The 13,847-nt window shown below is 39.3% G+C and overlaps 1 protein-coding gene across 6 annotated transcripts in view; it reads left to right on the top strand.

Annotated features, from left to right (window-relative positions):
- The window catches only part of ZFAND6 (zinc finger AN1-type containing 6), a 36,001-nt gene extending 22,753 nt beyond the window's left edge, over nt 1–13,248 (top strand). For all 6 annotated transcript variants that reach the window (XM_015639017.2, XM_015639018.2, XM_015639020.2 and 3 more), the window contains 5 exons: nt 2,323–2,492; nt 3,561–3,672; nt 5,756–5,856; nt 11,568–11,681; nt 12,273–13,248. In XM_015639017.2, the coding sequence (XP_015494503.1) occupies nt 2,342–2,492; nt 3,561–3,672; nt 5,756–5,856; nt 11,568–11,681; nt 12,273–12,421 (627 nt within the window). In that variant the 5' untranslated portion in view covers nt 2,323–2,341 and the 3' untranslated portion in view covers nt 12,422–13,248. The remainder of the gene's footprint in view (nt 1–2,322; nt 2,493–3,560; nt 3,673–5,755; nt 5,857–11,567; nt 11,682–12,272) is intronic.
- Nucleotides 13,249–13,847: the final 599 nt, after the last annotated feature.

The following is a 13,847-nucleotide window of genomic DNA, read 5'->3' as shown; positions in this document are numbered from 1 at the left end:
CCTGGCACTTCCCCTTGGAGACTGAAGTGTTCTGGAGCCTCATGCCAGTGGCTTGTGCTTTGACTGGTGACAGGATCCACTGGTTAATGAACTTGGAAACTGGCTTAGCTGGAACTCAGGCCAGATTTTCTTGTTTTTCTTCTGGGCATCTTTGGGCACCTTTCACAGTTTGTTTATTGAATTTGAGCAGAACTTTTTTTTTTTTTTTCCATCCATGTTAGAGATTGTTATTCTGTGTTAGCACCTGGTCCCTTCAACAGTGTTGTGTTGGGGAATATATTAGCAGTGACTGCTGTAGTTATTGAGTTCCTGTGTGCTGCTTGAAGCTAATATTGAACAGAAAGAAAATCATGGTACAATATGAAGTTAGTGTAGGGTTCTTTAATATGCTACTGCCTAAAGTTAAAAGGATTAATACTTGTATTGTGACACTGAATCGCTATTAGCTCTTGAAATATTCAGTCAAAAGTGGTTTTAATTAGTCTTTCAATCTTAAACATTCTATGCCAAAATTGAGTTGCGTAAGGTTTCAGCTTTAAATTGGTTCTGGTTACCAAAGCACAGCAAACCCATATTCATTTGCACTCCCCTGAAATGGCTTCTCTGAAATGTTGGGCCCAGCAGAAGAATTAAATTCCACATGCACTACTTGCAGTTTCATTCTGAAAGACTGTCTGGAGAAAAGCAGGAATGAAAGTGCTCTTTCAGCTACAAGTACAGTACTTCAGCAAAAATCAAATTTAGCTGTTGTGTGAGGTCAATGGGGGCTTTGTATGTCGAAAGCAAGTGCTTCTCTGTTGGGGTGGGGGAGTGTAGTCAACAGCTGAAATAAGCTTAATTGCAGGTTGAAGCTGAAAAAGATACAATCAGATTTTGGTTGTCTTCCTGCCTGTACATCTTCCTTGTCTTATATCTTGACTCCTTCCTTGTCCATGGAGTGCCTTATTGCTGTGAGCAGAAGACTTGACTTGTTTCTGTGTTGCCGTTGGCTTTGCAATCCAGAGGTTTGCTCTTGGTATCAATTTCATATGTTTTGGGGAAATAAAAACAAAATGAAGTGGATGTGGGTGTGAGAGGAGATGGGGAGATTTCTCTGGAAACAAAATAATGGGAAAGTTGTTTGTGTTTGGCTTCAAATACATCTTATGTAAAAGAAAATATTTTTTACTGTGGTACTTCTTACTGTGGTTTAATCTAGTTTTATAACATGGCAATTGGTGAAGTATTCAAGTATCTTGAAACCCCTTTCCCTCTGGATTTTTTTTCTTTCTGTTTGAAATGTATACTGATGTTACTTGCAAGATTGGTTTTATTTTTTCAGTAATATTGCTTATCTTCGGCTTAACTTGCAAGAATTAAAATCACCTATGATATAGCTAGTTTCTTAATGAGAAGCTCTTTTCTCTTTCAAAATTGGTAAAAAATAGTGCAGTTGTATATATATGGAGGGGGGAAAAATGGAAAATTATCTCATGAAATGACATGTCAAAAATTACTTGCAATTAGACCACTTGATAATAGCTAGGAGCCTGAGAACACTGATGGAAATTGTCATTTGTTGTAACGTTCTTGTAATATCTTGCAAATATCTGTAAACTTGGTTAATGCAAGCTGGGGGGGGAAAAATAAATGATACAGTTTTTATGAAAACCAAATTTAAGGATGTTAAATAATGTAGCAAATCATATGAGTTAAGAAATATATATTCTCATTTTTATTATATTTTCACACAGAATTTATAAATAAGAATTTATGTGTATGTGGTCTAATATTTTTGACTGTAAGGGTGATTTTCTCTTAGTGTGTGAAAAATCATAATATGGGGTTTGTGGTAAGCAGTTGTCATCTTTCACTAATGACGCAGTGACTAAATAGTGACACGTGAATTCATGTGACTGTTGTTAATTATAATTACTATGCAGCAAGCAAGCCTGTGTTACCATGCTTGTCTCTGATTTTACAGTTCTCCTCCACAGTGTCAGGTGTTCAGGTTTCAGCATAAGTGTCCCTATCCTCTGCTCCCCTTACCTGACTGCCAGAAGCACCAGTATTTGCTAAAGTTTCTTTTCTTTGTGGGGTATACATTGAAAATAAATGGATGGGGCCGGGAGGGTGGGTCATGCAAAGCCTACATAGGACTGTGTTTGTGTTATTGGGCAGACTTTATAGACTTCTTGGGAAAGGGCACCGAGTTACCCACAAGGCATTTTTTCTGGATGGTCTTGTTGCTGAGCTATAGGAAATTCCAGATTTTCAAATGTCAGCTGTAAAAGAAGGATTTTCTCAGGCCTCTAAATACTGGGTTGTGTGTATCAATTTCAGGTTTATAGAAGAAGGGAGAATGGCTCAAGAAACTAACCGTAGCCAAGTGCCTATGCTTTGTTCCACTGGCTGCGGATTTTATGGGAATCCTCGCACAAATGGCATGTGTTCAGTGTGCTACAAAGAGCACCTTCAAAGGCAGAACAGTAATGGTAGAATTAGCCCTCCTGGTAAGTAACCCCAGCATGTGTGTGTGAACAGCTCAACCTGACACACTGGGCAGCAGCTTCCTGGCCATGTCCAGATACTGATTGTTGGAGCATTAGTGCAAACCATTTCATTCCAGCATCTCACCTTATGGAATGAGCTTGGATGGAATGCTCATAATGTAATTGTGTAGCCACTAATCTGCTCAGATGTAGACTCTCACTAATACCTTTTGTATTCGTTTGATTGATTTTGATTTGAAGTTACAAAAATGCAGAAAAACACTACACCAACGTATTTGCTGAAATTATTGACAGAGACAGGATAGAGCTTGGGAAATGTTTATGAAAATCATTAAGTACAGGTATTTCATCTCTGCAGCCTCATGCTGAAGGATTAACCTGTAACCATTTGATATTGATGCCTTTTCCTTTTGAAGGCCTTCAGGGGCTTTTGTGGACATCTTTCCATAACTGCCCCTGAAGGCCTTCAAATAAAGATCTTTGCTAATATTACCTCCTTACTAAAACAATTTCATTTCCAGATTGGGAAAAGGCAACAATAGCTTCCTCTTGACTTCACATACTTTCTGTTCTTTTTGCCCCAATGCCCTGTGAACTGTTGCCTTTCCTTCAGCCTGACCTTTTAAGTTGAAGCAATAGCTTCTACTGAAATCTGGGGATCTGGGTTCTACCCCTTCAAAATGCATCTGGAGTTGGCATTAGGATGTTATACTGGTGTTCCCATCTTGGTTTTTTAAGCAAAACACCAGTTTCTCATGTCTGAGTACCTCAGTTTATCCTCAGAAAGCTGTTTGTAGATGCTTTATTTAGTAAAAAAATAGTATCTGTTTTAAAACTCCAGCCTCAAAATTTTCTGCAGTATAAATTCTGGGGGCCTGGGGCTGGAACATCAAAATATGACCAAACATAATTACTTCGTTGTAAAATTACGTTTCATTGTGGTGTAGGCAGAGATTAAATTACTTTCCTGACTGGTGTTTTAGGGGTTGAAGAGTAAATGTGTGCTGTGTAACTTTTGTAATCCCAGGAAGTAGCATAACACATTTTCCCTGGGTGTGTGTTTTGCAGCGGCCTCTGTCAGTAGTATCACCGAGTCCTTACCGGTCCAGTGCACAGAGGGCAGTGCCCAGGAACCTCAGTCCACTTTAGATTCTACATCGACTCCATCTATGCAGCCAAGGTAAGGTGCTTCAGTCTGCTCTGTCTTTACAGAAAAATCTCTGTCAAAATGATTCAATGAAGTGTGCTGATCCTGCATAATTAAATGCTGGAACCAGGATTAGGAAAAGATTGTAAGATTTCAGTGCTAACTTTAAAGCATGGGATCTCAGGGTGAATGGTAGCAGATCTCTGTGCTTTATCTGGCATTCAAATGGAAATTTGTCTTTAGAATTTAGCCTCAAGTACAAGGTTCTGTTCTGCAGAAATTTGTCTGGCTGCTCTTATGCTTCCACAACTTGCAGTTGTACATTTACCAAAAGAGAACTCTTTTCATCCTAGAAACTTGAGGATTTTGTAAAACGTCAGGGAGCTGTTTACTAGAGCTCTCATAAATAAATGTATGATAATGTGTTAACAAGCCAGTTTCTTTACAAGGAGTGGAGAGTACTAGAACAGGGTAAAGGTGCGAGTCTTGGTACAAGTTGTGCTACTGAACTGATCTCTTATTAAACAAGTAATTTCCATCTGGATTATTCAAGGATACATAATGTCCTCTTGTAAATCACTCAGACTTACTAAGTGTTCTCCATTTGTAAAAGCTAAATATTTGTTTATATTTAGTGGCATCATTTCAGTTTAGAAACCAACAGCAACTTAAGTGCTTCTGAAATTTGAGTGAAAAGTGTTAGTGTGTTATATACTATTGAAGCTAAACTTGCAGTAATACTCATTTCAACTTTCCTTTAAAAAAATGAATGTAGTAGAACACAGGCTGAGGGCAATTTCATCAGTTACTGCTGACTGATTCTGCTCAGACTGTTTTCTGCTCCCTAGCTTTTTATAGGAGGTGTTATCTCATGCTTGGATCCTGCATATGAACTGAGAGCTAGGTGCCATGCTTGATGCTATATTTAGTCTTTCCCTTCTGAGGTTTCTAGTTGGGGTAGAAAATACGTATCTTTTACCCTGAAACAGCTCTTCTGGTGTGTGTAGATAAAAAAAAAAAAGTCCATTCAGGTCAGTGCACAGATGTGAACCAATTACAGTGACTTGCCTTTGTTCTCTCACAACTTCACTACAATCATGAAAGAATAGAAGTACCTCACTGATCACTGGCTTGATCACTGGCTGCAGGAGAAATTAGTGGATGGTTTCTCTTGGACTTGTGCTTCAGAAAAATCAGTGTCACTTGCTTGTTTTTTTTTTCAACTTCAATCTCTGGAAATACCTCAGATTTATGACACTCTGAGGACAAAGAAAATTAATTGACAATGCCCTTTTGTAGGTGGCCAGACGGGCAGTTCAAGACCTACATGCAGTTCTTGACAATTAGAATTGCAACTCCGGTGCTCTGGTTATTTCATGGAGTGCTGGTTCATGGGCTGCTGGATAATCTGGTTTTTGCCTTCAGAGTGAATCCCTCAGTGGAAAGGAAGAAAAAAAATGCAAATGAAATAGTGCTGCCTCTTGCTTGGGACTTGAACTCTGTCCTGTTCCATAGGAGAGCTGCTGGATGAGCAGCTTGGCTGGGAGTGATGGCTAGTGTTGAATCGCTCTCTCTCAACTGCTCAGGGTGTTCAATGGTGAGTGTTCAGCCATGCTGTGGTTTAGCAGGATGGCTAAAGGGTTGGGAAGTTTGGCCTGCACCACTTTACTCTGTGAAAATGCAAGGGGTTCTCTGTGCAGCTGCTGCAGCTTTATTACTGGAAACATTGACATGCTGCAATTTTCTTGTTCCTATCACCAGAACACTGAAACTATCTCCTCTACAATTATCTTGCTGACTTAAGTTATAAAGATCCTTGCATATTGAATGTTGCATTATTGCTTCTGTGTGGAATGATGCTATGCCAAACCACCCAAAATATTTTTTCCTTTTTTATAGTGGAACTGTTTTGTTGCATTCAGTATGAATTAAAAAAAAAATTGTTTACCTTTTGTGTTAGTTCAGATTGTGACAGTTTTAAGTGGTTACAGAAACAACTTCAGAGTGAAAAGTTCTGGGATACCTTTTCATCAAGAGGTGCCCTAATGTATCTCTTACAGGAAAAGAATGTGGAAATGCATTGTAAAAATCATAACTTTCTTCTTTTGCCCTTCAGCCCTGTGTCAAGTCAGTCACTTCTAACAGAATCCGTAGCATCATCCCAACCGGATAGTACGGCTGTGGACAAAACAGTACCTGAGACAGAAGGGTTGCAAGGTTGGTGCCTAGTTTTCAGTGCCAGAACTTATGAATAATATTTTTTAAATTTTGACTGTTTTTAATATACTTCTGTTCTTGACTTGGCTGATTCTCAGACCCTAATATTCTGTGAAATCAGAAGGCAAAATAAGGATCAAGTTTATTTTCTTAAACGGCAAGTTAAATTGAAACCCTGCATTTAATTGGTGATGTCAGTGTCTACCATAAACAAGTGTGTTAATTGGTGTTGGAAATACACATCATAAATCAACATCCTGTTATGTCTCTGCCATGGCTATTACATCTAAGTAGAGGTTTGAGTATGTGTTACTTCTCAGAGTAACCACTTGCAGCACATATCAGAAGTTTATGAGCATATTTGTGATAGTTTGACATAGCCATTGCAAGAACAGGGTCAGTATCTTCTATAAACCAGTAACACCTATAAAACAGCCTTTCACCTATGAACTGTAGTGGTGTAAGATTTTGAACTACTGAAATTCACTTTATCAAGTATAAAATTACCAAACCGTAGGCTATGTCTGCTTGAAGGACAATGGCTGAGTGGGTTAACTATATTGACCTAAGAACCTTCTTGCCAGTACAAGGTAAAGTTCCTTTTCACTTTTTTTCTTGTTTTCTATGTGCAGACTTTCAGAGCTTAAGACAAAAAAAAAAAATTAATAGTATTTCTTAGGAAAGGCAAAAATGTCAGAGTATACAAAATGTGCTCACACTGCTAATCTTATGGGCATTAAAAAAGGAAAGTATTATGGGTATTTAAAGGAAAGTCAGTAAGTATTCTGCATTTTTCAGTATGTTTTTCAAGGATCAACATATATCAGGTGTTTAGATTACTCAGCTGTGTCCTCTGTCCTTTTCTTTGTACCCTCATTTCTAAACTAAGAACATCACCAGCATGTAGTTACAGTTCTAAATTACCATCCCTATTTATAACTCTCTGGCAGGGTCAGCTGTATTTCCTTAAGAGTTCCTTCTGTGTTGTCCCTTAACTGAAAATCATAGGAAATGTAGTGTTTCCAGTTAAAAAGCATTTTGATTTGAAAATGTAGGTTTGGAAGGAAAGCATCTTGGAATGGATGCTGAGAGGGATTTAATTGAATTGCTGTCACAGTTGTGCATCCTGAAGTTCCTTTTTTTTCCTTGAAGCTGAATTTTAGGTTGCTGAAAAGCATGTATACAAACATGTGAATCCAGGTGGGTTAGCATTGCCTAAGTTTCTAACATTTAGAAAAAGATAAGGTCACAGCAATGTGCTGGTTGGTCCCAGAGTGAAGTGTGTCTAATAGTACTTCTGTTGATGCAGGGGAACAGGAGAAATAATGTCAGTATTTATTTTGATAAAATCTTGCCTTGTGGGAATGTCTGTTCTGGGGTGAATTGTTCTGTGCTGTTGGTGTAAGTTAATGTATTGTGTTCAGCTGAGGTCTCCTTAACTTGCCATTTAACAAAAATTACCAGGCTACAACAACATTGAATGAAAGACTGGGTGAATAATTAAACTTGCTTGGATTACTATTATTACTTTTCTAAAGCAGACAGATAAATGAGACTTGAGCTGTGTGCAATGCAGTCCTTGCTGTTTGCAGTCAAGGTAAAACTACAAAGGGATAAAATTCCCAAAGAGCAGTTCAGATTTGTCTTTGTTGGATTTAGGCATTGAAGAAGAAATAGAGGAAGACTCTAGAGTATGTTCATAAGTGTAGACTTGGAGCTAGTGTTTGTATGATGATGCTTATGGAAGAGTGCAAAAGCCCAGGTACGCTAAGAGAGGGACTAATAGAATTTTTTAACTTTAATGTTCTTAAATACCATGAGCATACCATTAAAGATGACCTAAAATGAAACTCGTTAAGTACAGTCCAGTTTTTCTAGCAGCTTTCTTCTATTCTAAGCATCTCTCCAAATCATTTTAATTACCTCCTGGGCTATTGTACCTTTTGCTCAGCATGATGGCCCTGTTAGGATTAGCCAGTCAGGGTTCCTGATTTGTCAGCCAGAGGATTAACAGGGCTGCCTCCAGGCAAGCCTGCAAGTAGGTAAAGAGGTGCTTCACTTCCCTGGGGTAAACAAGTTAAAACCATCCAGGTTAGGATTCATGCTTCTGGTTCAGGGAGGATTTTAAAGGTATAGAAAGCTCGTCATGAAAGGCAGGAGGACTTCACCAAAAACATTATGGAGCTCCTACAAGTGAAGAACATGGGGCTAAAAGTATAAATCCAAGTAATGGATGGACTCAGCCTCTCTGAGGCTGAAAACTTCTGAGAATGAAAACAGCCTCTGTGATTTTCAAGCTTGTTGTGATTTGGAGAAGAGCATGTACTATTAGCATTGCAAAATGCCTGACACATGCTCATGTCATGTGCTGTGGTTGTTATTTGGAAAACCAAAGTACAAAGTTAGATTGGATTAACTGTCTAAAAGATACATGGCTGTTCTGAATGAAGTCACCTGATTTTGTGCATATCTGGAGTTTAGTAAGGTAAAACAGTTAAGTTCAAATGGAGTTTAAAAAATCTGGTGTTAAAATAATTAGGTTGCTGCAGAATTTTGTGTGGAGGTAACTGGGACCTAAGGTGAATGCAGTTGAACTAATGGCTTCAACTTTAGTGGGTCTTACCAGGGTTGGCTCCGTAGACAATACTGGAAAGGAACTGATGGGTGCTTCTCACTTTTGTCATAGTACCAGGGACTCAGAGGTAGAGTATGATTATGATACAAGTGTATAAAATGATACAGGATACCATGATATAGTGAGTGAATGCTCTAGGGAGAGAGGAAACACTCAACAGAGAGATTTGGAACTACATTCTGTGGGTTAGTGTGCTCTTACTTAATTTGCCACTTCCTAACATTGAAACAGTGTGTTTTAGGCTGATTATGTCAGTTTAAAATGTTAACAAGTAGTGATATTCTCCTCTGGACTGACTTTACATTTCACTTCTCTGGAGGTGCAGGGGTTATTCTTCCTAGGCCTGGTGAAATGTCCTTAAGAAGTAAATGTAGCTGTTCATGCTCTTCTGTAGGAATGAGAAACCTTTTAAGTCTAAAATCTTTGCCTAGTGATGTAGGGGTGATGAATGTAAAACATCCAGAGAGAACAGGTGAGGCATTGGGTGTCTTGCTGCACACACAGAGCTGCATTGTGTCTGCAGGGGTGCAGAGGCTGAAGTGCATTTTGTCATGTGGATGCTGTTCCTGTGGTCAGTCAGAGCACACTGAAGTTCAGGAAGGGGTTGGCACAAGCAAAGCAAAAGGAAAAGCTTGTGTTGTGCCTTTAGGAGGAAATCCAGGCATTGCTTGTTTTGATCAGCTAGGAATATGTTCTGTAAATCAGGGAATTTATAGTGGCCAGCCCAACTTGTCAACTCCAGAAATTATATATATATATGCCTTTGTTCATACCTTACTCCTTTTTGATTAGTTGGCAGCTTGTACTGGTGCTGCCAGGGCTTCTGTTCTGCTGCAGGCAGGGCTGGGGGAAGGGAGGACTTGGTTCAAGGAAAGCAGGCAGCAGCATCCTGGAATTGGGATGAAGTCCAGCAGTTGGGAGTGGCTGCAACATATTTCCTTCAAGCTCCAAGCTGGGCAGTATTGCATCTTACCTGGCTTTGTTCTGCTGTGGTCATCACAGGTATCTTATAGACTGAAAACTGGCACTTGCTCATCTAAAGTGTTTGGGGTATTTGTGATTATCATAGAGGACTCTGGTTCAAATCTCTGGCTTCTGTTCAAAAGCAAAACGAGACCTGAAATTTATGGTTACTACAGTAGATACAAAGTGACTTCTGGTGCAGTAGAAGAATCTTCCCACTTGGTTCTACACTGAGCAGCAGCTCTTAAATATTTTTAAACCTTTTTAATGTGAGAGCCATACACACAAAGAAAATGTAAGTAGGGGGTGTATGAGAGCCTTGTCATGCAGGGAAGAGTGACAGTTTTTCCTAAATTTAGCTAATAGTTACAGAGGCTCTTAGTGAAACTTAGATTGAGGTAACTGGATTTGCTACAGCAGGAAATGCAAGCTGGAGAATGTTAGCTCATGGCATGAATATGTCTTAATGAATTAATGAACAGTGCAATATCTGTTTTGTGTAAAACTACAAAAGTTCATTTGAGTAAGTCTTACGCCTTCTGGTTCTTATCTCACCTCTTTTAGTCCTTGCTGATTTTGGTTCTTACCTTGCAATCCTTTTGATATTATGCCCACTCAGAAATGTGTCCTTTAGCAGCCATTTAAAGCCATTGAACCTTTTTTTTTTCTTGCATACTAGGAATTGTTATAAATTTCAGAATTTATTAAGAGAAGCTCTGCTTGTAATGTAGAGGTTGACTTAGAAGGATTTAATAGACCATGTATAATGGTATCTTTGCTAGATTAACCTGTGGAATATACTGTCCCCTCAGGCAAAGTCTCTGCTGGTGATCAGGTATCGTGCTGTCCATTGATGTTGCTTAGTACAATGTTTTGATACATAGCAAAAGTGATGAGTGCCCTTTCCTTTGAAAAAAAAAAGATCAGAATAGCAGCACATGAAAAACCCCACTGGGTTTGTCATGCAGAAGAGCTGTCAGCTGGTGAAGAGCTAGCACAGAACTGCATCTGACAGTCTCTGACAAACAAAAGTCCAGCTGCACAGAGATGCCTGCAGCTTTTTCCCTGACAAATGCCTGAGCTTGCTGTTGTATTCCCTTCCTTACAGCACTGGTTCTAGCTCTGCTCCCATCCACACTCCTCCCAGCTGGAGCTTGCTTTTGTTCTTTGCTGCAAATACTCCCAACTTCTGTGTATCTTACTCACTGGAGACTTGTCCTGCTGTGGTCTAGCTATGTCTGGTAGGCAGAGGCTGGCTCTTAGCCCTTCTTGAAATGAAATTGGGGTTTTTTTGGTTTCTATTTCTGTTTTGTAATGTAAGGAATGTGCAAATACTTGAGGAAAACCAGCCAACTTCTATTTTTACCTGACTCAGGCAAATACTACTATTGCTTGTTCATACTCTCCCACACAACCTGTAACCTATTTCTTTTAGATGTGAGAGAGCACTAAAGTAAGTTGAAAGATGCCTTAGGAGAAATGTCTTTAAAATTAGGTTTTTACCTGCTTCCTTCTGAGCTCCAGGACAGTGTAATTCTACCCTGTAAGCCTGGGCCTCTTGAGCTGGTGTTTCTCACCCCAGATAGTGACTGTGTAGGCTTTTTCCAGGTGTACAAGAGCAGCAGCATCACCACAGTGGCAGAGATTATTCTGAAACGCTGTGTTTTGTGTGGCCTCCATGCTGCAGTCTTCAGCAAAAATAATGTTGATTCAGGATTTGAAAGAGGGTGTTTTTCTCATCTGATTCTGTTACATGGAGTCCTTCTTGCAAGCAGATTTTGGGAACTGGGCGAGTAATACTGTGGGAAAACACTGGGCTGTTGGATTTTCTTCCCAGATCTGACAGTGCTGAATCTTGCTGTTTAACCTACTGCTTATTGTTTCGGTTGCTTTTGTGGTATTTTCAAGCATTTGGTGAGTTCTTTTCTTAAATTATATCAAAGGTCTAGAAGGTGGGAGTTCCAGTTGCTGCGGAGAGACCAATGCACTTCAGACATGGAAGCTGCAGCAAAATGGCCCAGTGTACAGCATGGGCTTTAGATTATTGTAGGACTTAAAAGGGGACAGACAGACTTTTATTCTCCACTGTTGTTACTAACTTTTTTAATGTCAGCTTCAGTGTCAGAGAATGCAGAGCCTACACCTGAAGAACAGGACAAGTCGCTTGACAAACCAAAACAGAAAAAGAATCGTTGTTTCATGTGCAGGAAGAAGGTTGGACTGACTGGTAAGAAATACTGATTTCAGTTTCCTTAGGCTTGTTTAGGCTTTGGCCCTTTGAAATGTTATCTTAAAGGGGAAATGGGGCATAGTCATTTGATACTGATTTGAAATAACAGTCAAAGGTGCTTTCAGCTGACTCTTACTAGATTAGTCATTCATGTATCATTTTGTTTTCCAGCCTCCTGTTGTAAAGTGAAGTTTATAATTCCAAATACTTCCTTTTGGAAGTCTGCTTAGCTAAGGAATTGGATGATAGTTTGCTGCCATTCACTAGTCAGCTTTGCAGTGGTCCAGTGAAAGGGCCTGAGTTCTGGAGGGTGAAGATTCATAAACATAGCAAAAGAGAAGGAGTTGTCTAGGAATGTTCTGTGATAGTGTCATGCAAAAAGGAGGAATGGTCAAGTCACATCTTGCTGTAATCACTTAAAAATGTATTACTTGTGATTCTTATGCTTTCTGCACCAGAGGCTCTTTGGCTGATTGATTGACACTGGTGACTGAGATTTATTGCTAGTGAGTGAACACATTCAGGATTTAAAGCAAACCAGTGTAATTAAGAATGTTGAAATGTCTGAGCTGCTGTTTCTGTCCACAGGGTTTGAATGTCGGTGTGGGAACGTTTACTGTGGAATGCACCGTTACTCAGATGTACACAGTTGCTCTTACAATTACAAAGCTGATGCTGCTGAGAAAATCAGAAAAGAGAATCCTGTAGTTGTTGGGGAAAAGATCCAGAAGATCTGAACTGCTGCTTCTGCTGGAATATAAAAATCTTCTGACCATCTGCAGATTAAATTGACTTGAGCTTTTTTTCCTTAGTCATCAGGAACGTAGAGCAGTGTATCTTGCCTAGACCTTTTAATCATGCATGTCATCAGATGAATAGATTTTTTGTTTTTGTTTTTTTTTTGTTTTGAAAATGACTCTGAACATTATTTTCATTGCAGTTTTCTGTGGCTGAAGACTTAAGTAAACTTTACAAGTATTATCCTTTAAGATCATTTTAATTTTAGTTGAGTGCAGAGGGCTTTTATAACAAACATGGAGATAATATTGGAGGGCTGTGCTTTTCCAGGATAAAACATGCATGTGTTAACTTTGCAGTTTATTTTCTTGTTGTATATAGCTTTTCTCTGCAGCACAATTTCCTTTTTTTTTTTTTTATTGATAATGCCTTGTATGGCACAACTAGTTATCAGTAACTGAATGTATTTTAATCATTATGGCTGCTTCTGGTTTTTTTTCCCATTAACGAGAGGTTATACATGTTCGCATATTAGCTTGTTTGCACCCTCTACCTATTTATGTATGAATCATTTGTAATGAGTGTGTGTGCTGCGATTGTGTGGGGATTTTGTTGTTTGTTTTGTTTGTTTTTTTTTTTTTAATTGGGGTTTGTTTTTGTGTGTGTGGGGGGAAGGCTGTATGCACTTCATTGACTGCAGTTTTCATTGGAATTACATCCATCAGTTTGTCTGTACACAAATATGAAGAATGATCTGAAGTACCTGTGCTGTATTTATGTTTATCCACGTCTTAACTTTGATTAAATAAAATTTAAAAAAATCTGAGCCCCTGTGGCTGTCCCTGGCATATGTAAGTATGGACTTCTCTTGCTTCATTTTAGTGGGGACCTTTTATTGGTGGTTCTTTTACTTAGAGTGTGTTTATTCATGGCTACCACATGTATCCCAATGCCAGCTAAAATCTGATGGGGTTTTTTTTTATCTTTTCACCTGTAACTACCAGAGACACTGCAGTTTCCTGACCTTGTGTTGATTCTGCCCAGGGAGCTCTCCATGCTTCCTGTGCAGCACATCTGTCACATGCAGGAGTTTGGGGCGTTTGTGACATTGTGACAATGCACATCAGTTGGGCCAGACCTAAAGGTAAAACTGATCTGAGTAGGCTATGGAGTTCTGTGTGTGATTCTAGGAAATGGTGCTGTGGGGTTTGGGATCCACTGTCTGATAGATGGCACTGTTGGAGGAATGGTTCTTTTCTTGTCTTGTGAGGGTGCTCAGTAAGTTTCTTTCTTCAAGGCTGCCTGTCCTGAGATCAAAGTCTGTGCCTCAACCCGGGTCATCTCCAGCTTAAAGGTGGTTTATGTAGTGCCATGGAAATTTCAGCCAGTGCTGCTTGTTACCAAACCTCACAGTACACTAATAAA

Source organism: Parus major, chromosome 10, assembly GCF_001522545.3.
Source record: "Parus major isolate Abel chromosome 10, Parus_major1.1, whole genome shotgun sequence".
NCBI lineage: Eukaryota > Metazoa > Chordata > Aves > Passeriformes > Paridae > Parus > Parus major.
This window is presented reverse-complemented; position numbering and strand designations above follow the sequence as displayed.